The sequence below is a fragment of the Staurois parvus genome, unplaced genomic scaffold (assembly GCF_062004578.1).
Source record: "Staurois parvus isolate SC_StPar_1 unplaced genomic scaffold, SC_StPar_1.0 ptg000202l, whole genome shotgun sequence".
Taxonomy (NCBI): Eukaryota; Metazoa; Chordata; class Amphibia; order Anura; family Ranidae; genus Staurois; species Staurois parvus.
Genome location: NW_028317998.1, coordinates 2,841,022 through 2,863,430, shown reverse-complemented (window position 1 = coordinate 2,863,430; position 22,409 = coordinate 2,841,022). Strand labels below are relative to the sequence as shown.

The following is a 22,409-nucleotide window of genomic DNA, read 5'->3' as shown; positions in this document are numbered from 1 at the left end:
TTGCCTCCTGGAAGGCTATGTTTACTATGAACAAAGAGTGCACATTTGGTCTTACTGTCTCTTTCCAAAATTAGGAAAAGTATACTGCCTCTTGGCAGCTTGGGTCACCATGTCCCATCATTGAAAATCAACCTCTGATCCATATATTCTAAAATGGGCCCAGATTCTAAACCAAAATATGACCATGGAGACCCTGGTGACAGCTTGACAGGAACCACCAGGAAGAGGCCTGCTCAGCTTGGACATGCTGGCTGGTCCATCGGAACTCTGGTATCTTTAGGGCCCAGACTCTGTAATAAACTATTCTTACTATCTCTGTAACACCTAGAGTGTACTCCTCTTCTAACTTGCCCCTCTCCCCTAGAACTGCAATGATATTGGACTCCCTGATCGCATTAGAATTTTGATTATTCCCCATCATAGCCCTATTTAGGTGTATATCTTCCTATAATAATTATAATAAATGATATTAAAGCTCTTAGGTTCTATTAAGGCTAGGTTCACACCTGTGCAGGTGATTGACGCTGCAGGACCCGCACCTGTTTCCGCAGCCACAACCACATGCACAGTGAAATGCAGGAGATGCCTGCAGTGTGCCATTAATCCTAATGGCACACTGCACGCACTGGAAATTGCACTGCACTTGTAGTTCCTGTGCAATTCCAGCAGAAGCAGTGATCAGTCTACAGTAAATAGCTCCAAACATGTTTGGGACAAGCATAGATCTATACTCAGACAAAAAAGTTAACAAAACAAAAAACAAAACAAAACAAAAAAACAAACAGAAAAAAAATTGGCAAACTTGATGGACAACTTGATCTTTTTGTGCCGTCACTTTTCTATATTTCTACGGTGCAGGAACCTTTTCCCTGCTTTTTAGTTGGTGCGGCAGCCTATTCAAATGAATGGACTGCCGTGTTCATACAAAAAGCTGCTTGCAGAGCAGTATAAGTGTGAACCTAGGCTAAGGGCTCATGTCAATGGGCATTCTTTTGAAGCACAGTGTTTGACAAGAAAAGGCTGCTATTGACCTGCTTTGCCTGCAGTTCAAAAAACCAGAACTGTTCCAACACGTTTGTATGATTTCACCATCTACATGCATATAACACCCTATAGTTAGCTGTACTTTTTTCTTGAACATATATATATCAAATTCCATTTGCCCAACTTCCAGTTTATTTTCTCCCACCAATTTTTATTCCAGTGGGTGTATTTAGATCTTAGGTAAATAAATGATCTTAACGTATGTATGAACCCTCACCTTGTAAAACAACCCATTCAGTTTAAAACAGAAAGACAAGACAAAACATTTTTTGTACATCTCTCTCTCTCTCTCTCTATATATATATATATATATATATATATATATAGTATATATTATAAATAACCTTTTTCTCCTCTTTAATAAGCGATCACATAATCTCTGTTCTTAGCTGCATCCTGAACACGGCTGCCAGACTCATTCACCTTTCCAACCGCTCTGTCTCCGCCACCCCCCTCTGCCAGGGTGTCACCCATCCTCTGGAACTCCCTGCCCCAACCCATCAGATTATCACCTACTCTCCTCTCCTTTAGGCGCACCCTGAAAACCCATCTCTTCAGGGAAGCCTACCCCACCCCCTGCTAACTTGCCGACCTCCTCCACTCTTCCTACCACTCCATCCCCCACAGCTATCTCCTCCTGTGCCACCACCCCCTCCCTCCTAGATTGTAAGCTCGAAAGAGCAGGGCCCTTGATTCCCTCATGTTTTGCATTGTATTGGTATTGTTCTGTCACATGTTCTGTCTCCCTTTGTAATGTACAGCGCTGAGCGAACTATTGGCGCTTTATAAATACTGTATAATAATATAATAATAATAATAAGGGGCCTAAAGAGGTAGCGGTGGAAGCTTCAGGGGGAAATGTCAGCAGAGGGAGAGAGAAAATAACACACTGATCTTCCCAGTGAGAAGCTGTGCAGGGGGGGCGTGTCAGCACAAGTCTTGGTCATTGGGGGACAGACAGGCTGTACTCCCAGCACAGCCAGAAAACTGACCACACTGGGAAGGATGTGCTTCTATGGCCAGTGTGGTCAGTTACAATAGGAAAGCAGGGTGACTGGCAGGATCAGCAGGTATTTCACACAAAGGAAGTAATGCAAAGAAAACAGAATACTTTTTGTAGCATATGTAAACCCATGCCTTATAAAACAACCCATTCAGTTTAACCTCTTCCCGCTGACCATCTCCCAGCCTTTTAAGAGTTCTAAAAACCGAGAGGCAGAGGTGGGTATTGGGGTCATGTGACCGCTGTGTTTGGCTGTCACAGCAGTCACATGATCAGAAATCTTCTGATCGCAAGAATGCATCAGGAGGTTACCGATCCCCGATGACTACCGTGCTGGGAGCATGCAAGGAGTGCGCTATCAGCATTGTAAATTGTTTACACAAGGATGCATATATGCGTATGGCGGTCATGAAGAGGTTAAAATATAAATGAAAGGCAAAACAATTTTGTGTATATATATGATGATGAGCAGTACCGGAACCCTACAAATTTACCTCCAGCAGGCCACTGGTGTGAATGTCTCTGACCAAACAATCAGAAACAGAGTTCATGAGGGTGGCCTGAGGGCCCGACGTCCTCTAGTGGGCCCTGTGCTCACTGTCCAGCACCATAGAGCTCGATTGACATTTGCCACTGAACATCAGAATTGGCAGGTCCGCCACTGGTGCCCTGTGCTTTTCACAGATGAAAGTAGGTTCACAATGAGCACATGTAACAGATGTGAAAGGGTCTGGAGAAGCCGTGGAGAATGTTATGCTGCCTGTAGCATCGTTCAGCATGACCGTTTTGGTGGTGGGTCAGTGATGGTCTAGGGAGGCATATCCCTGGAGGGACCTCTACAGGCTAGACAGTGGCACCCATTAGGTATGGGGATGAAATCCTTGGACCTATTGTCAGACCCTACACTGGTGAAGTGGGTCCTGGGATCCTCCTGGTGCACAACAATGCCCAGCCTCATGTGGTGAGTGTATGCAGACAGTTCCTGGAGGATGAAGGAATTGATACCATTGAATGGCCCTCACTCTCGCCTGACCTAAATCCAATAGAAAACCTCTGGGATATCATGGTTAGGTCAGGTTGCACCTCAGACTGTCCAGGAGCTCAGTGATGCCCTGGTCCAGATCTGGGAGGAAATACCCCAGGACACCATCCGTCGTCTCATTAGGAGCATGCCCTGATGTTGTCAGGCATGCATACAAGCACATGGGGGCCATACAAACTACTGAGTACCATTTTGAGTTGCTGCAATGGAATTTCAGCAAAATGGCCTAGCCTGCTGCATCATTTTTTCACTTTGATTTTGGGGTGTCTTTGACATCTGTCATCTGTAAGTTGATAATTTTCCCCATTGAGATCTGATGTGTTTTCAAAGTGTTCCTTTAATGTTTTGAGCAGAGTATATATATATATATATATATATATATATAGTATCTCACAAGAATGAGTACACCCCTCACATTTTTGTAAATATTTTATTCTATCTTTTCATGTGACAACACTGAAGAAACACTTTGCTACAATGCTACAATGTATAGTGAGTGTACAGCTTGTATAACAGTGTACATTTGCTGTCCCCTCAAAATAACTCAACACACAGCCATTAATGTCTAAACCGCTGGCAACAAAAGTGAATACACCCCTAAATGAAAATGTCCAAATTGGGCCCAATTAGCCATTTTCCCTCCCCAGTGTCATGTGTCTCATTAGTGTTACCAGGTCTCATGTGTGAATGGGGAGCAGGTGTGTTAAATTTGGTGTTATCGCTCTCACTCTCTAATGGTCTGGGGCTGCATGAGTGCTGCCGGCACTGGGGAGCTACAGTTCATTGAGGGAACCACGAATGCCAACATGTACTGTGACATACTGAAGCAGAGCATGATCCCCTCCCTTCAGAGACTGGGCCGCAGGACAGTATTCCAACATGATAACGACCCCCAACACACCTCCAAGACGACCACTGCCTGCTAAAGAAGCAGAGGGTAAAGGTGATGGACTGACCAAGCATGTCTCCAGACCTAAACCCTATTGAGCATCTGTGGGGCATACTCAAACAGAAGGTGGAGAAGCGCAAGGTCTCTAACATCCACCAGCCTCGTGATGTCGTTATGGAGGAGTGGAAGATGACTCCAGTGGCAACCTGTGAAGCTCTGGTGAACTCCATGTCCAAGAGGGTTAAAGCGGTGCTGGAAAATAATGGTGGTCACACAAAATATTGACACTTTGGCCCAATTTGGACATTTTCACTTAGGGGTGTACTCACTTTTGTTGCCAGTGGTTTAAACATTAATGGCTGTGTGTTGAGTTATTTTGAGGGGACAGCAAATTTACACTGTTATGCAAGCTGTGCACTCACTACTTTACATTGTAGAAAAGTGTCATCTCTTCAGTGTTGTCACATAAAAAGATATAATAAAATATTTACAAAAATATGTGGGGTGTACTCACTTCTGTGAGATACTATATACAGTTGTGTTCAAAACAATAGCAGTGTGATGAAAAAAGTGAATAAAGCTCAAAATCTTTCTAACAGCTTTTATTTCCATACACACAAATGCATTGGGAACACTACACATTCTATTCCAAATCAAAACATGAAGAAAAATATACCAAATTTGTGTTGTTCGTCTAAAAAAAGTGAAGAAAAGTGAATATTAGACTGTTCAAAAAAATAGCAGTGTTTGTATTCTTCTTTACAAACTCAAACATTCACTATATAAACTGAAAAATGTTTGAAGATTTTGCTTTCCTTTGAATCACTTAATTAATATTTAGTTGTATAAGCACTGTTTCTGAGAAGTGCTGTACATCTGTGTTGCATGGAGTCAACCAACTTCTGGCACCTGTGAACAGGTATTCCAGTCCAGGATGATTGGACTACATTCCACAGTTCTTCTCTATTTCTTGGTTTTGCCTCAGAAACTGCATTTTTGATGTCACCCCACAAGTTTTCTATTGGATTAAGATCCGGGGATTGGGCTGGCCACTCCATAACGTCAATCTTGTTGGTCTGGAACCAAGATGTTGCACGTTTACTGGTGTGTTTGGGGTCTTTGTCTTGTTGGAACACCCATTTCAAGGGCATTTCCTCTTCAGCATAAGGCAGCATGACCTCTTCAAGTATTCTGATGTATTCAAACTGATCCATGATCCCTGGTATGCGATAAATAGGCCCAACACCATAGTATGAGAAACATCCCCATATCATGATGCTTGCGCAACCATGCTTCCCTGTCTTCACAGTGTACTGTGGCTTGAATTCAGTGTTTGGGGGTCATCTGACAAACTGTCTCCAGCCACTAGACCCAAAAAGAACAATCTTACTGTCATCAGTCCACAAAATGTTGCACCATTTCTCTTTAGGCCAGTCAATGTGCTCTTTGGCAAATTGTAACCTCTTCAGCATGTCTTTTTTTAAACAGAGGGACTTTGTGGGGGCTTCTTGAAGATAGCTTGGCTTCACATAGGCGTCTTCTTATTGTAACAGTACTCACAGGTAACTTTAGACCTTCTTTGATCTTCCTGGAGCTGATTGTTGGCTGAGTCCTTGCCATTTTGGCTATTCTGCTATCCATTCGAATGGTAGTTTTTCGCTTTCTTCCACGTCTTTCAGGTTTTGGTTGCCATTTTAAAGCATTTGTGATCATTTTAGCTGAGCAGCCTATCATTTTCTGCACTTCTTTATATGTTTTCCCCTCTCCAATCAACTTTTTAATCAAGGTACGCTGTTCCTCAGAACATTGTCTGGAATGACCCATTTTCCTCAGAATTTCAGAGAAAAATACATGTACAACATTTGCTGCCTTCCGTCCTTAACCACTTGCCTACCAGGCACTTATACCCCCTTCCTTACCAGGCCAATTTTCAGCTTTCAGCGCTGCCGCACTTTGATTGACAATTGCGCGGTCATGCAACATTGTACCCATATGAAATTTTGATCATTTTTTTCTCACAAATAGAGCTTTCTTTTGGTGGTATTTAATCGCCACTGGGCGCTTTACTTTTTGCGCTATAAATTAAAAAAAGTGCAAAAAATTTGAAAAAAAAAAAAAAGTTTATTTGTTTCTTTTATAAAATTTTTCAAACAGGTATTTTTTCTCCTTCACTGATTTGCGTTGATGAGGCGGCACTGATGGGCACTGATAGGCGGCACTGATGGGCACTGATAGGCAGCACTAAAGGGCACTGATAGGCAGTACTAATGAGGTGGCACGGATAGGCGGCACTGATAGACAGCACTAATTAGGGGTCACGGATAGGCGGCACTGATATGCAGCACTGATAGGCGGCACTGATAGGTGACACTGATGATGGGTACTGATAGACGGCACTGACTGGCATCACTTCTGGGCACTGACTGGCGGCACTGACTGGCACAACCCCTGGGCACTGACTGGTGGCACTGACTGGCAGCACTGGTGGGTGGCACTGGTGGGCAGCACTGGTGGGTGGGCACAGGTGGGTGGCACTGGTGGGCACAGGTGGGTGGCGCTGGTGGGCACAGGTGGGTGGGCACAGGTGGGTGGCACTGCTGGGCACATGTAGGTGGCACTGCTGGGCACAGGTAGGTGGCACTGCAGAGTGGCACAGGTGGGGGCACTGCTGGGCACAGGTGGGGGCACTGCTGGGCACAGGTGGGGGCACCGCTGGGAATGGGTGGGCGGGGCTAGTGGGCGCACAGCTGATCGGAACTTGCGGGGGTCACTGCTGGGCACCGATCATCAGGGCACTGATCATCAGTGCCCTGATGATCGGTGCCGATCCCCGCTCTGACAACTGCCGGTTCTCGGCAGTACTTTCCTCACGATCTGACAGCGTGAGGAAAGTGCAGCCGAGAACCGGCACTTGCATTTTCCTGTGATCAGCGTGTCATTGGACACCGCTGATCACGTGGTAAAAGGCCGGTAGGATCGGCCTTTCACCACATCTCGTGATCAGCTGTGTCCGTAGGACACAGCGATCACGGAGATCGCCGGGTGCGCGCCCCCTGGGGCGCGCAGGAGAGCGCGTTCTGGGAGGACGTCATATGACGTCCACTCAGAACTGGCCGGCCGCGGTGAAGCCGTCATTCGGCTATGCGCGGTCGGCAAGTGGTTAAATAAGGGCAATAATTGCCACCTGTTTTTCAAAGAATGAATGACCTCACTAATAGAACTCCACACTGCTATTATTTTGAACATGCCCCTTTCAATTAGTGATTCAATTACACAGAATCAGCAGCATGCATGTCATGACTGTTGGGTCTGTTGGATTTCTATTACTCTACTACACCTGCTAGTAAATTATTTGCCATGTAGAAATATCATTTCTACCAAAAACAGTGATTGATCAGGTTAGTGATGTCTGACTGCTATTATTTTGAACACAACTGTATATATATATATATATATATATATATACACATATACACACACACATTATAACTACTTTTTTTTTCTTTTTTTATAAGTGATCACATAATCTGTGTTCTCATTTGCAACAGGAGCAGAAGTCTGATCATTGGATTAGCTCCCAGAACAGCTAGAAAACTGACCACTCTGTGCTCTCCTGCCTAATGTGGTCAGTTTTAAATAGGAAAGCAGAGGGACTGGCAGGAACATCAGGGAGTTTACAATACATTTCATATCAGGAATATGTTGGGTTAACATATTCTTTAACACAAGTACATGCTGCCACACATACAGATCAGGAGTATGAAATGTTGGGGTAACATACATTCTAAATGAAGTCTCCTTTCATGTTGTCAGTGCTGCCTCTCTGCTGGTCACCTCTTTCCACAACTTCCTGGGTATCTTGCATAATTTGCACCTTCTCCTCAACTATTTACTTTCAGTTCAGGACTGCTTATGCATGTACCCAAATTGTAACATAAAGCTATGTTTTCAATTTTGCTGGGATGATTAGGTGAAGAATAACAAAAATGCTTAAATATCAACCTTTAGTAGATAAAACAATGCCCCAGGCTCTCTACATTGCAGTGTGCATGTCTTATGGTCTAGGGCTCCAAAAAACTTACTGTCTAGGCCCCTGGTGCCAAACATGTGGGCTGCATGTTGACTGTCAGCTCTCTCTGTATGGCCTACCATGTGGTGGTCACTATCCAGAGTGGCAGGGGGATACCAGGTGTTGGAGCGCTCTTCGCATTCCTGCACCTGGCACTGAAATGAAGCCAGTACTGTCAGGCAGAGTGCTTGTTGCCTGATAGTAGAAGTATAGTTCTGGTCAGACGTCATCAGAAAGAGAATGGTGTGGAAACAGATAATCAGGGAAGAAAACACTGAGTGGACTGCCAGTGACTACCAGGGTGGCGGTTAAAGTGTTACTAAACCCAGGACCCTGCATTCACTATATCTAGTCTTCCACAGTACACAGAACATGGAAATGCAATTATTTTAGTAAATATAAACTGCTGAATACCTTTTCTCATCAGCAGTATATAGAAGTCTTGTGACTTCTATCAGTGTTTGACCGAGCACTGGTTACAGCTTGTATGAGGAGTTTTCAATCTCCTCTGACTGTCCTATAAGGCTGCATAACCCCTGATCCTCTTTCTGGACAGTGCTGATTGGCTCTGCGCTGATCACATGCACCCTCCCATAAAAAAAAATATTACTGTGGTCACTGACACCAAAGCTTGGGCCTAATATTGCTGCTGCTGAAACCAATGCTGGAGCTTATTATTAGAGTCATTGACACCAATACTGTGGTTATTAATGGTTGCTATTATTGTTGCAACTGACATGAATGCTGAGGGTTATTACTGAGGTAAGTGGCACCAATGCTTGGATAATTACTACACCAATGCTGGGGGTTATTACTGTGGCCACTGACACAAATGCCAAGAGCTAGTACTGTGGTGACTGGTGCCAATTCTGGGGGCTATTACTGAGGTCAATAATGCCAATGCTGGAGGTTATTATTGCAGTTACTAACACCAATGCAGACACTGACGCCAATGCAGGTGGTTATTACTGTGTCCACTACACTAGTGATGGGTGTTGTTATTGTGGCCATTGACACCAAAGCTGAGGATTACAATTACTGCCACTGACACCAACAATGGGGCCTATTTCACTCCCACTTTCTATTCACCGTGTGTGTGTACAAAATATAGCACTAATAAACAAAAACACCTGTGCTAGAAAAATACAAAAAAAACCCTACTTTGTATAGCAGCTGTATTGAACACAATATTGTGCCAAACTATATATCACTCACAATATACACCATATACAGTGCTTATATTATAAATATACCTATACAAATAAATTCATATAAATACTCATAAAGTGCAATTCCGTATGTGTAAAGTGCTTGTCCAAATCACATAATGTATACACTCAAATGAATCCATGAATGTCTGCAAAGTGCAAAGTTCTATAAAAAGTGCTTCTTCACAGATGTGCAATATATATAACTTGTTTCCTTTCATCTATGTACAAAGCAAAGTGCTTCATGCAGGAACCCCATCCAGCTTCAACAATTCCAAATACTGCTCCACTTCACCATTCTGCACCACCACCACAGCTGATCACTCACCAAACAGCCATGACCTTCTCACTTAAGAGTTGGTCTATATGCGATTCTTTTTGTAAAGGGTTCCCATTCTGGTATACCACTTCCAAGATTCTGCTTAATTATAGCCTTGTCAGGAGGGAAAGAGAGACTCCAATAGTGTAAAATACCCTTTATTAAAATATCACATGACAAACATTAAAACCATCGGCTATACCGCTCACATTTTCTAGTGCATTGCGCCCTGCACCTGGGTTTAAACACTTAATTTCATAATCGGCTGGCCTTGCCTCTCACTGCCCGGGCCGCCTCTCAATGCAAGTGTACTTATAGATTTATTTATTTATTTGGAGTATAAGGCTGAAAAATGTGGGATTTTGAAGGTGCAAAAGTACAACAAGGATCATACAGTATATTAAAAATGTAAAACAACAATTAGATTAGTATATTCAAGAAAATAAATTTCATTAACTAGTGAGCCTTACATTGAGGGTGAGATGGGGAATTTCTTATAGTTCTGAACAGTATGTTATTTGTACTAAAAAAGATTGTATTTATGTTGCAAATTCATTTTCATGTATTGTTTTCATATATTGTAGACTGCACTGTGGTTGAAATACTTCTTCTGAAGAAGCCCTTGTTGGGCGAAACATGTAGGGAAATTATACTTCTTCAAACCGCAGTAATACAGCCAAGCTCTCAGTATTGTCTTTACAGTATTGTATCAATTTATAATTTTTCTAATAAAAGTTGTAATAATTTTTAATATATGTTCCTTGTTGTACTTTTGCACCTTCAAAATCCCACATTTTTCAGCCTTATACTCCTAATTATAGGGATGTGGTGCTATGTACGCATTTGGTCACTCACTTGTCACGTTTCTCAACGTTTCAGGTACTTCTATAGCGCCGTCAATTTACGCAGCGCTTTACATACATATATTGTACATTCACATCAGTCCCTAGCCCTCAAGGGGCGTACAATCTAAAGTCCCTAACTCACATTTAAACATACACATACTAGGGTGAATTTAGACAGGAGCCAATTAACCTACCAGCATGTCTTTGGAGTGTGGGAGGAAACCAGAGTACCCAGAGGAAACCCACGCAGGCACAGGGAGAACATGCAAACTCCAGGCAGGTCACTACTTCCGGGTGTCACCTCCGGGTCGCAATGCAGTCACTTCCTGTAGGTCTGCCTTGATGTACATTTCCTTGTGATGACGTCTTCAGGAGGCGTTGGATATACTTTACATATGTATATTATGATAGAAGCACTGTATATTGTGAGTGATATATAAAAAATATAGCAGGCCCAAAATCTTATGTTGAGGTGCGTTACCACCCATGTGCTGCCTAATGTACTTCAACACATGAAAAGTAGCTGCTGTTGTGCAGCCCTCTGGAAGTTTTGGGGCTGCATTTGAGGTCCCCTATAATTTTCAGGTTGACCATGACTGGTCTATGTTTTTCAGCCGCCCTACCTGTAGACGGATAATATAAAGCCCAACATATCTTATTTAGGACTGGACCAAGGGGCAAATCTCCTCTACCCCCAAGCCAAGCCTACATGTCACCATCAGATCTTCAGGCAGGTGACAGCATTAGAACTGTAAACTGCAGTCACTAACTCCTTCCTCCTCTATATCCCTCCACTGGGGACAGACCTGTGCAGACCGCAACTTTCATTTAATTGTTGGGAACAGAACAGCACTTAGGATTACACCAGCTGCACCTGAAAGTAAGATAAAAGTCCCCTCTGTGCATCTAGCCCCCCTGCTGAACTGATGGGACCCTGCCCTGGAAAGCTTTAATTACTGGGTCCAATAGAACCACGAGCCGTTGAACTACCCCGCCTACACTGAAAAGAAACTAAAATTTCGCCTCTCTGCCTCCAAGTGCTCAGTTGAAGTGATGGGGCCCAGGCTTCTTCAGGAGAGCTGAATCCACCCCCCCCCTTAAATGAAGCCCTGTGTCTATGGGGAACCTTTAGTCTTGCAAAGTTCCACAAATACCTGTTTCTCCTGTCAGTGAAGTCCACCTAATGTGGCTTTCTGTGATGGGGCAGCAAGAGTACTGCACTGCTCCTGAATTCTGAGCAAAGTTCTTGCTCTCACGTAGACTTTGCTCATCTGCGCTAAAGTGGTTGTAGGGGGTGTGGCTATGAGCATTGTCGCTACAGATTCATAAGCCTACAGCTTGTCAGTCAGTCATTACCTGGCCATCCCCTAGTCCTGTCCACTGCTTTCTGCATTGACAGCACTACCTCTTTGTTGCTGAAACTATGAGCTGCAGTGTCTGAAAAGGCAAATGTGTGAGACAATAAATGAAAGTGGATTTGGTTCAGTCAAGGGAGGTAAAGGGAGTTTTTTTATTTGGTTTCTGAGGCTTGTGCATTACATAGTAATTGAATCTGGTAATTGTTTTAGGAAGTTTTAGTTCTACTTTAATGCAGACATAGGGATGCCTCCCCAAAATCGACACTATTCCTTCACTATCTCTCACATCTCATGCATCCCATGATTGTAATTGCCTGAACTTTAAAACATTTAAAAGCCAAACAGTTTCTAAAAATGGAAATGCAGAGTCATAAACATCACCATCAGCTGATGTCAGCATCAAAAATAGCCACTGTGAAGTAGCCAAATTAATAATAGGTTTGCATATTAATTTAAGGTGATCAACTGTCATACATACATAAACATCTCATGACACACCTATAGGAGATCTGCTGATCTTTTCCCCGATGCTCATGAGAGTAATTTCACTTGTGCTTTCAAGACTGTATAGGTGGAGAGTGCGCATAGACATTAGATAATTACTGCACAATGTAGACGGCAGAAAATCTAATGTCACTTTTCAGCCTGTGAGAACAACCTGGACAACAGATTTCATGGCAGGAATCAATTCCACAGGTGGGTTTTTTAATCAGTTATAGTACTCCTAATATTAGGATGGTGCCAGGTTAATCTAACAGCTCATCCAATATAAGTATGCATTTGTAAGCAAACATTATTCTAACAGATAATTGTGTGCCAGACTTCCTCCTGCCATCTCTATGACAGACTGATCTTCCTACTGCTATGGGTACCTTAAAAGTGGTTCTAAAGTCAAAACTTTTTTTTTACATGAATGCGTTCTCTGCATTAAGGTAACAAATGCCCCACTACCTGTTCTACCCATCCCCCCACCCCCCTCCATAAACACTTACCTGGCTCCGAGTGCACCAGAAGCCATAGGCTGCTGATGTCAAACTTCTGTGAGGAGGGATGGGATGTGGCTTATGAGCGATGTGTGTGTCTATAGACACACAGCCCGGTTTGATAGTGCAGGTGCATGGATACCCCCTTTGCAGCCAGCTTGTTTAGGAGACACCTGGAGGAGAGTGGAGTGAACTGGAGGCTTCTAGAAAATGAGGAAAGGGTCCTTTCTGTGCGGTATTATTGCGCAGAGAAAGTTAAGTATACCATCTTTTTATTTTAACCAAACAATTTTATATTTTAGTATCACTTTAATGTCCTAAGCTATAGACAACAAAGCTAATTTGTTAAACATATTATCTATTCTTAAACCTGAGTTCTGGGGTTTTAAAAAAAATACCCTTGCAATGGGGCCCCTCGCAGTGTAAGGGTTAACTGCTCATTAGGTCTAGGAGTAAGAGGAACAAGCTGTAATACTTACCTTATTCCTTGCTCCTACAGATTTCCAGAGCTCACCTCTTCTCTCTTTCTCTCTAGGTTGTGGGCAAGCCCTCATTGCCCTCATATAAAATGACTTGATCCTGCTGCAGCCTCTGACTTGTGTATTCTGACAGCACAGAGTCCAAATGTCAGAATACAATGCACCAATGTCAGGGATTCTTCAATGCACCTTGCTAGTATGGATGGAGGAATCTGTTCATACTGGCTGAAGGAAAAAAAAATAAATGAACTGTCTATGGCCAGCTTTAGAAATGATGTACAACTGTGACTACTGCCTGCTGTGCCAAAGAGAGGAAGCTTCAGGGACTAGTCACACAGCATGGGGGAAGCATGCCAAGTGAACATTAAGGTATGTATTATAGCTTATACCTCTACCCCTACACCTAATGAGCATTTAACCCCCTTGCAGTGGGGGTGGTGGGAGTCATCCTACAACTCCTATGTCATTAATGTGTCCTACAGTGAAGTAGGGGTCAGAGGTTGGGTCCAGAGCGCACAGCAGGGGACACGGCATGCAACATTCCCAGAAGTGTCAAATGCTGCAGAGTTGAATACAATGAAGACAGGAGACATGGGCTGTTGAAGAGGAGAGTATAATAGCTCTTCTATTTCAGGGAACTGCCATTTTTATTTTTTCAGGCAACTGACAGAGCTGCTTTAAAGTTATTCTAAAGGTTATTTATTTATTTATTTGTTTGTTTGTTTGTTTTAAGCCAACAGGCTTTACTTACCTACTGTGTGCGGTGGCTTTGCACAGAGCAGGCTGGATCTTCCTCTTCTCAAGTCCCTCGCAGGCTCTCCTGTCCCCCTCCCTCCTGTTGAGTGCCCCCACAGCAAACAGCTTGCTATGGGGGCACCCGCTGCTCCGTGTGTCCATTCACAAACAGAGCCATAGTTTGGCCTCACCCCTCTCTCTTCTTATTGGCTGACTGGCTGTGATTGACAATAGCGGGAGCCAATGGCTCCTGCTTGCTGTCTCAGCCAATGAGGAGGCAGAGACCCGGGGCAGCTGAGGATGTCGTACACATCGCTAGATTGCGGTGAGGCTCAGGTAGGTATTGAGGGGGCTGGGAGCACTGCTGCACACAGAAGTTTTTTTAGTTGTCACTCTATCATTCAACAGTGACTATTTTTAATCCTCATGCCACAAGCATTAGTAAATAGATAGGAAAGTATACCATTAGTATTAATGATATTATTATACAGGTCTTATATAGCGCCAACAGTTTTCTCGGCACTTTATATTATGGAGGGAGACAGTACGGTAACAATACAGTTCAATACAAGAGGGATTAGAGGTCCCTGCTCCTTGGAGCTTACAATCTAGGAGGGAGGAGATAGTGGCACAAGAGGTAATTAGCTGTGGGGGATGGAGTGGTAGGAGGAGTAGTGGATTCCAGTATTAGCTGGGGGCGGGGTAAGCTGCCCTGAAGAGATGGGTTTTCAGATGGCGCCTAGAGGTGATCAGAGTAGGCGATAGACTGATAGCTTGGGGTAGGGAGTTCCAGAGGATGGGTGAAGCCCTTGAGAAATCCTGGAGACAAGCATGGGAGGAGGAGACAAGGTAGCTAGAGAGTAGGAGGTCTTGCGAGGAGTGGAGAGTACGGTTTGGGTGGTATTTAGAGACAAGCTTGGTGATATAATTAGGGGCAGTGTTATGAACGGCTTTATACGTCAGTGTTAGTGTTTTGAATTTTATCCGTTGGGCAAATATCATATTTACTTTCATTTTTTTCTTCAGTTACTCCTTGGTTTCTAGGCCTAGGCAAATGATGTTATGCATCTCAGGAGTCTTTGGGAGGGAGGAGCGGATTTCTAAGCCAAGCAAACCCTCCTGCCTGAATGCTCTAAGGGCAGATGGATTCCAGGAAGTAAATGCTACATGAAACATCTGCCCTTACTCAAGATGGCTATGGCCAGAAATGATGCGGGGATGCAAAATAAAGCATGGAGACATGGATGGATGGGGGAGTTTGCTGTAAATAATAAAATTTGATTAAATAGTGTTTTTGGTTTGTGGTGCTCAGATGTAGTGTAGTTCTGCTTTAAGAAACTGCACATGCCATGCACGATGAGACCTGTGTCATTATATGAAGTGAAAAAATACATATTTTACGCATTTCCATCAATTTCAAACAGCAGTTTTTTTTTTTTGCATTTTGACAAAAAGCTGTCTGCTGTAAAGATGAATGGAACTGCATGTAAAAAACATGAGCACCATGCATGGATTTTACATGGATCTTAATACAGGACACACCCTCTCCACCTTTTGATAATGTGTCATAAACATGTAAAATGATTCCTTACAAATTCGAAATGTATTAGTGTGAGGCCAGCCCTGAAGTTTGACATAACCGAAAGCTTGGAATAAATGAAAATCCCAATACTTTGAGATTAAATATGGAGATTGAACTGTTACTGAAGATGAAAATTCTTATTCAGACTGCAATGTTGGTTCAATAAATGTTCCACTAGTATATAATAAAGACTGCAAAACCACTTTGTCCAACAACACAAACACACACACACATATACATATATAGCATATTGTCCTTACGACTTATGGCAGTTGTTTTACTATGGCAAATAAGCTGTTCACTTTACAAGGAAATTGCACTTTGAAAGAGAATTTTCCCCAAAACTGAGTACATTTCTCTTTGCATGGGATTACTAATCATGTTCAGGGAAAATACAAAATAGCACTTTTGCTTGCACATGATTGATTGATGGTGGTCAGCAGAGCTTCACTTTATTCCCTAAACTCTGGAGAAAATTCCCTTGCAAAGTGCAACTTTCCTTGCAAAGTGAACAGTTTATATGTCTTTAGTAAACCAACCCTATAGTCTCAAGATGAATTAGCATTAGGAATATACATGTCAGCATTTGTAATAACTGTTTCATAACTGTTGTAATTATCCAATACAAAGCTGGTAAGTGGAAACACAAGGAAATGTATGCCCTGAAGACACGAGTACAGTTGCTTGCCTTAGAAAGCAGTTTCTTTATTATTATTTCAAGCAAAGTAACTTAGATTAACAAATTATGCCTGGCATACATGGCAATGGGGTTTATTTACTAAAACTGGAGCGTGCAAGATGCGGTGCGGCTCTGCCCAGAAACCAATCAGCTTCCAGATTTTATTGTCAAAGTTTAATTGAACAAGCTGAAGTTAGAAGGTGATTGGCTACCATGCACAGCTGCACCAGATTTAGTACTCTCCAGTTTTAGTAAATCAACCCCGCTGTGTTTGATTTGCTCACATCTATATCTCAACAGCACACTTTTGACCCAAGGTCAATATTTTGGAAGCTCTGGCTCCTTGAGTGCTGTCACCAAGATCTTTGCACAGGGCACTTGCAGCTGAAATCAGCAAGGTGCTGCTCTCTGTAATACCATTAGTCCATAACATTGTAGATTAGCAGTGTTACAATAACAACATATATAAATACTATGATCCAAAACTGGCATCATAAAAGATACATATGTAGCAGGATCCGACATTCAGTTATATTCTTGTCCATAAATTCTATACTATATAAATCATACATCAGCTTGTTCCAAAGATGCGTATGCTGCAATTTGGTGATAGAGGTAGCCCTCTTTTAATGACATTAACCCTTTGCACTCAATAGACTGTCATTGCAATCATGCAGAATGTAACCTTACAGTAGAAAGAGCAGTATACTTGTGGATGTGGTTATTATAAACAGGCAAGTAGATGCACAAAGTAAAATCTAAACTTCAGATGTTTTATATCATTGATATTGGATGCAAGAGAAAGTAATCTCAATGCCATTGTTCTGTCTATACAACTAGTAAAAGTATTAGGCATTATATATAGTATATGTAGTATATATTACACATGATATAATGATCACTATGGAGTATGTAGATCACAAATGTCAGGAGTGAAATCTTCATCACACCATTGTTTGATCACGAATTATAATGAAATAGGAAGGTATATGGGAATGCAGGACACTACTTTGACATGCATGAATACACTTTACTAAACAAAACTGAACAAGAGAAAAACAAAAATAAACGAGAGCCCACCCTCCTATCCACAGATTCCTCGATTTAGGAAACGAAAGAAAACGATTTAGTGAACAGATCTGCATCCACCTCCCGGCACTTACCGCTTGTACCAGGTCGGCAGCGAAGCAGGCGGCGAGAAGCAGCAGCAGGATCAGCCTGCAAGGCAGAGACAATCCAATGTTACACTTTATTCGCCGGGAATTCGCCGATCAGCCCCCGTGACTATGCCAACTTACCGTGTAATCATGTCCGTGCACTGTGTCCGGGGCAGCCGGCCCCCCTGCGATCCTCGGAGTCACAGTGGTCTGCGCCGCTGGCTCATTGAAGGCTCCCTCCCGGGGCTCGGCGAAGTAAGTTCAGGAGGGGAGTCCCGGGGGAACTGGAACAAAGAAAAGGGGACAGCTGGTTAGACGGAGCTCGGGAAGGAGAGACGGACAAAGTGCTGGAGGTCGGTCGAAGTGCTGCGACTACCTGCATACACTTCCCTGCCCGATCCTGGAGGACCTATCCTTCCATGGACTGCACAGCCTGCACAGCCTAGGCATGGAGGAGAGGGGGCGTGGCCACGGGCTGTCAATCACTGGCCCTCTCTGTCTGATCCGTGTGCACTGTGCTGGGACAGGATGCTCACATCTCTCCTCTAAATACTGTCAGCTATAGAAATGTAACAAAAATATATACAGGATCGATGATCCCTGGGGTGATCTTTTATAACTGATCACCACTGTCCTGCAGAGTCTACTGATTTCTGATTCGAATAGGGATTCTTGCACTGATTATGTCTTCATTTGTGTTTTATATATGTGTCCCCTTTCATATCATGCATTAGGTGTACATAAGTACAGCTAAGATATAATATGTGTCCCCTTTCCCAACATGATAAGAATGTGTCACTCCTGATCCTGTGACGCTCTCTGTTTATCAGTAGGGATCATTGCAGTGATCAGGACTTGTGTTTCATATAACAAGTGTCCCCTTTCTTACCATTATCACTCGTGATCCTATACCACTCTCTTCTTTCTCAGTAGGGATCATTGCAGTGATCAGGACTTGTGTTTTAAATGATAGGTGTCCCCTTTCCTACCATAATAGGGATGGATCACTCCTGATTCTGTATTACTGTCTGTTAGTAGGGATCATTGCAGTGATCATGAGCTGTGTCTCATATGATAGGTGCCCCCTTCCCTACCATGATAGGGATGGATCACTCCTGATCCTGTGTTACTCTCTGTCAGTAGGGATCATTGCAGTGATCATGAGTTGTGTTTTATATGATAAGTGCCCCCTTTCCTACCATAGGGATGGATCACTCCTCATCCTATATCACTCTCTTTCAGTAGGGATCATTGCAGTGATCAGGACTTGTGTTTTATATGGTAGGTGTCCCCTTTCCTACCATAATAGGGATGGATCACTCCTGATCCTGTATTACTGTCAGTAGGAATCATTGCAGTGATCAGGAGTTGTGTTTCATATCATAGGTGCCCCCTTTCCTACCATAATAGGGATGGATCACTCCTGATCCTGTATTACTCTCTGTCAGTAGGGATCAGTGCAGTGATCATGAGTTGTGTCTCATATGATAGGTGCCCCCTTTCCTACCATGATAGGGATGGATCACTCCTGATCCTGTATTAGTGTCTGTCAGTAGGGATCAGTGCAGTGATCATGAGTTGTTTCTCATTTGATAGGTGCCCCCTTTACTACCATGATAGGGATGGATCACTCCTGATCCTGTATTACTGTCTGTCAGTAGGGATCAGTGCAGTGATCATGAGTTGTGTCTCATATGATAGGTGCCCCCTTTACTACCATGAAAGGGAATGTGTCACTCCTGATCCTGTATTAGTGTCTGTCAGTAGGGATCAGTGCATTGATCATGAGTTGTGTCTCATTTGATAGGTGCCCCCTTTACTACCATGATAGGGATGGATCACTCCTGATCCTGTATTACTGTCAGTAGGGATCAGTGCAGTGATCATGAGTTGTGTCTCATATGATAGGTGCCCCCTTTACTACCATGATAGGGATGGATCACTCCTGATCCTGTATTACTGTCTGTCAGTAGGGATCAGTGCAGTGATCATGAGTTGTGTCTCATATGATAGGTGCCCCCTTTACTACCATGATAGGGATGGATCACTTCTAGTCCAGCAAGTGCTGAAAAGTTGTAAAAGTAGCCCAGACCATGGCATCTGCCCAGTGCTCGCCCTCAGCTCGCCCACCCGATCTGGGATGCCACGATTATTTATTCAGCAGAAAGATCTTAATTGCTGTGTAAAGGACAAATATTAGTTTTCAATTACAGGGTAAAGCGAGCCGGTTCCCTCCGCAGACAAATAAGTTCCTGGGATGCCATGAAGTCTCTTTATTAGGCAGGGGGGCGGGAGTGGGTGTTGGGGGTGGGTGGGGAGTTGCAGGAGGAGGGGGTCACTATCAGCAGCAAAAAAAAAAATCTTCATTAATTTTGAGAAAAGGAAAGAGAGGGAGGCGAGCTGTATCAGAGAGCAGCTTATCGCAGAGCCGGGGGAGCAGTGCAGGCGGAAGGATAAGGCACCGGTGATCCGCCGTCTCCTGAGCAGAGTGCGGGGCAGTTGGCAGGTCTGTGTTGGAGGTGTCGGGTGGCCCCTGTGTCTCTCTCTCTCTGTGTGTCCTCTCCCCCCCCCAACCCGGCTCTCGCTGCATCCTCTCCCCAGGATATGTCAGCTCCCCAGCCTGAGCCCTGTGTGTGGAGCCGGTGCTGAGCCCGAGGTGTGTGAAGAATGAGGTTGGGACATTTGCAGAGTTTGCCCAGTGCCGGGGTCGTGGCTTTGCTGCTGGTGTATTGGGTGCACCATTCCGAGTCTGCGGTAAGTGCAACTTCTCCTTCCCTCACATTGCTGGGAGAGGGGGGGGGGCAAGCCTCTTCTTTTCCTGTATTTATAAACCTTGTAACTCAAACCCTCAAAGCTTTCCCTGTTTTATAAATAGTGGATTGTGACCTCAGCATGACAAGAGCAAGGCAAAGGGCTATTCCGGGCAATTCAGGGGGAAATGGCACAATTGGCCCATGCCTGCTCCTTTATGTTGGCCCATTGTTTCTGGAGATTGGGGTATTTGTGTCTTTTTAAGACCCCATGCTGACAGCTCTCCTCACAGTGCCCATTCACTAGTACAGTTGGCTGCTAGATTAGTGGCAGTCCTTTGCATTCCCCCTGACCCTGCTTCCTGGGAAAGGCCAGGAGATTTCGCCTCTCTTCCAGGTGGCATGGGGGGGGGGGGGACTTGCACTTTTTAAAATCCTTTCCTTGAGACAGTGTAGGAATCAGTGACCCCAGGCCATGTACACATGTACTAAACCTGGAGAGTGCAAACTCGGATGCAACTCTTAAAGAAATCAATCAGTTTCCAACAAGCTAAAGTTATGCAGACCATACATTATTTATTTATTACCGGTATTTATATAGCGGCGTTAATTTACACAGCGCTTTACATATGTGTACCCCTTAAGGGTTAGGGACTGATGTGAATGTACTATATATATATATATATATATTCACATCAGTCCCTAGCACTCAAGGGGCGTACAATCTAAGGTCCCTAACTTACATTCATACGTACACATATTAAGGCCAATTTAGACAGGATCCAATTAACCTACCAGCATGTCTTTGGAGTGTGGGAGGAAACCAGAGTACCCAGAGGAAACCCATGCAGACACAGGGAGAATATGCAAACTCCAAGCAGGTGGTGCTGTGGTTGGGATTTGAACCAACGACCCTAGTACTGCCACCCGGAAATGCTAACCATTTAGACACTGTGCTGCCCTACAATATACAATTTTCTTGTTCAGTTTGCTTTAGATTTACCTTCAACTATGTAGTACAAGGGCCTAGCTGATTGCATAAAAATGTAAAATGTTTAGCTTTGACGTCTAATTATATGCGTTTGGTAAATATAAGACAATTGTATAATGTATGGCCAGCCTTAGGAGCTGATTGGATACTATGCACAGTTGCAGCAGATTCTGAGTGCTCCAGTTTTAGTAAATCTTCCCCCAGTGTGAGTCTGTTCTTCTCTGCCCCCATTTTGTCTTGTGACCCCCGGTACAAAGAAGAGATCAGGACATCAGTCATCTGAGAAGAGGTGACCAATACCATACCAATGTGTAGTTCTTTTTAAAAATCTGTTAACTTTTTTTATTGAAAGTTTTTGCTTCCTCTACTACAACCCTCCCACCTCCCCTTTTCCAGTCTTCCTAAAAACCTTTAGTACAACAAACCAGCAGAAAATGACAATTAATATTCAGGTTATTAACCTACATTCAGCGTTGTAGTGCTCTGACTTGTCGGGCGATGCCTGTATGTATTTTATATCTGAAACTTTTAGTCTGTGCCCCTACCTCTTCCATGACATCCTGTATAAAGACCAAATGATTCCCCTATTACAAGCTGTCTGCAAGCAAAATCACTTCCTATACTTCACATTATCTGTCTATTATCACTAATAAATGACTGTGACAGACTAAGCAATGTCTCTAATGCTTTCCCACATCAAAGGTGGTTATGTGCTTGCATAGTTGTCTTTGGATGTTAGAGATGCATACCTTGATAGCATATGAAATCACAGGACCATCTGAGAACAGTGTGGTTACGTATCATTCAGACCATCTTACATGATAAGTGCCGGTATAGCCTTTCATAGATCAGTGTGAAAAAGTCATGTTTGTGCTAAGGGAAGTGTTCCTGCGCTCAGCTAGTGTTGGATTATCTTATCTACCCTACCTTGATTTAGGTCTGAGGAAGGAAATTGCAGGAGGAGGAGACTCTTGCCTCTGTGGTACTACTCACAGAACAGCTGAATCTCTGCACGGCTCAGCAGGTTAGGCCTCTAAATGCCACAGGGAAGCATCCTGGAGCAGTTCTGACATGCTGGAAAGATACAAGGAGTATCACAGATGCAAGCCACATAGCAAAGGTCATTTTTACCCCAGCAGAATCCATGCTGTGTACTTCAATACATGTATGATGTGTACTTCTGTAGTGATCTGTCTTTCCTCTATGTCCTGTTTTTACTCTAATCCAGGCCATACATATTGTAGTTTGCAGACAATTTCAACCAACTTTGAAATGC

The 22,409-nt window shown here is 43.5% G+C and overlaps 2 protein-coding genes across 3 annotated transcripts in view; one reads left to right on the top strand and one right to left on the bottom strand.

The window, feature by feature from the left end:
- COL4A6 (collagen type IV alpha 6 chain) overlaps nt 1-17,860 on the bottom strand; it is a 328,190-nt gene extending 310,330 nt beyond the window's left edge. For both annotated transcript variants that reach the window (XM_089678282.1, XM_089678283.1), the window contains exons 1-3: nt 17,769-17,860; nt 17,534-17,676; nt 17,399-17,453 (exon numbers count right to left, since the gene is read on the bottom strand). In XM_089678282.1, coding sequence (XP_089534408.1) covers nt 17,399-17,453; nt 17,534-17,544 — 66 coding nt within the window. In that variant the 5' untranslated portion in view covers nt 17,545-17,676; nt 17,769-17,860. The remainder of the gene's footprint in view (nt 1-17,398; nt 17,454-17,533; nt 17,677-17,768) is intronic.
- Nucleotides 17,861-19,779: 1,919 nt separating this feature from the next.
- COL4A5 (collagen type IV alpha 5 chain) overlaps nt 19,780-22,409 on the top strand; it is a 260,346-nt gene continuing 257,716 nt past the window's right edge. Inside the window, exon 1 of the mRNA XM_089678281.1 lies at nt 19,780-20,146. Within this exon, the coding sequence (XP_089534407.1) occupies nt 20,060-20,146 (87 nt within the window). The 5' untranslated portion in view covers nt 19,780-20,059. The remainder of the gene's footprint in view (nt 20,147-22,409) is intronic.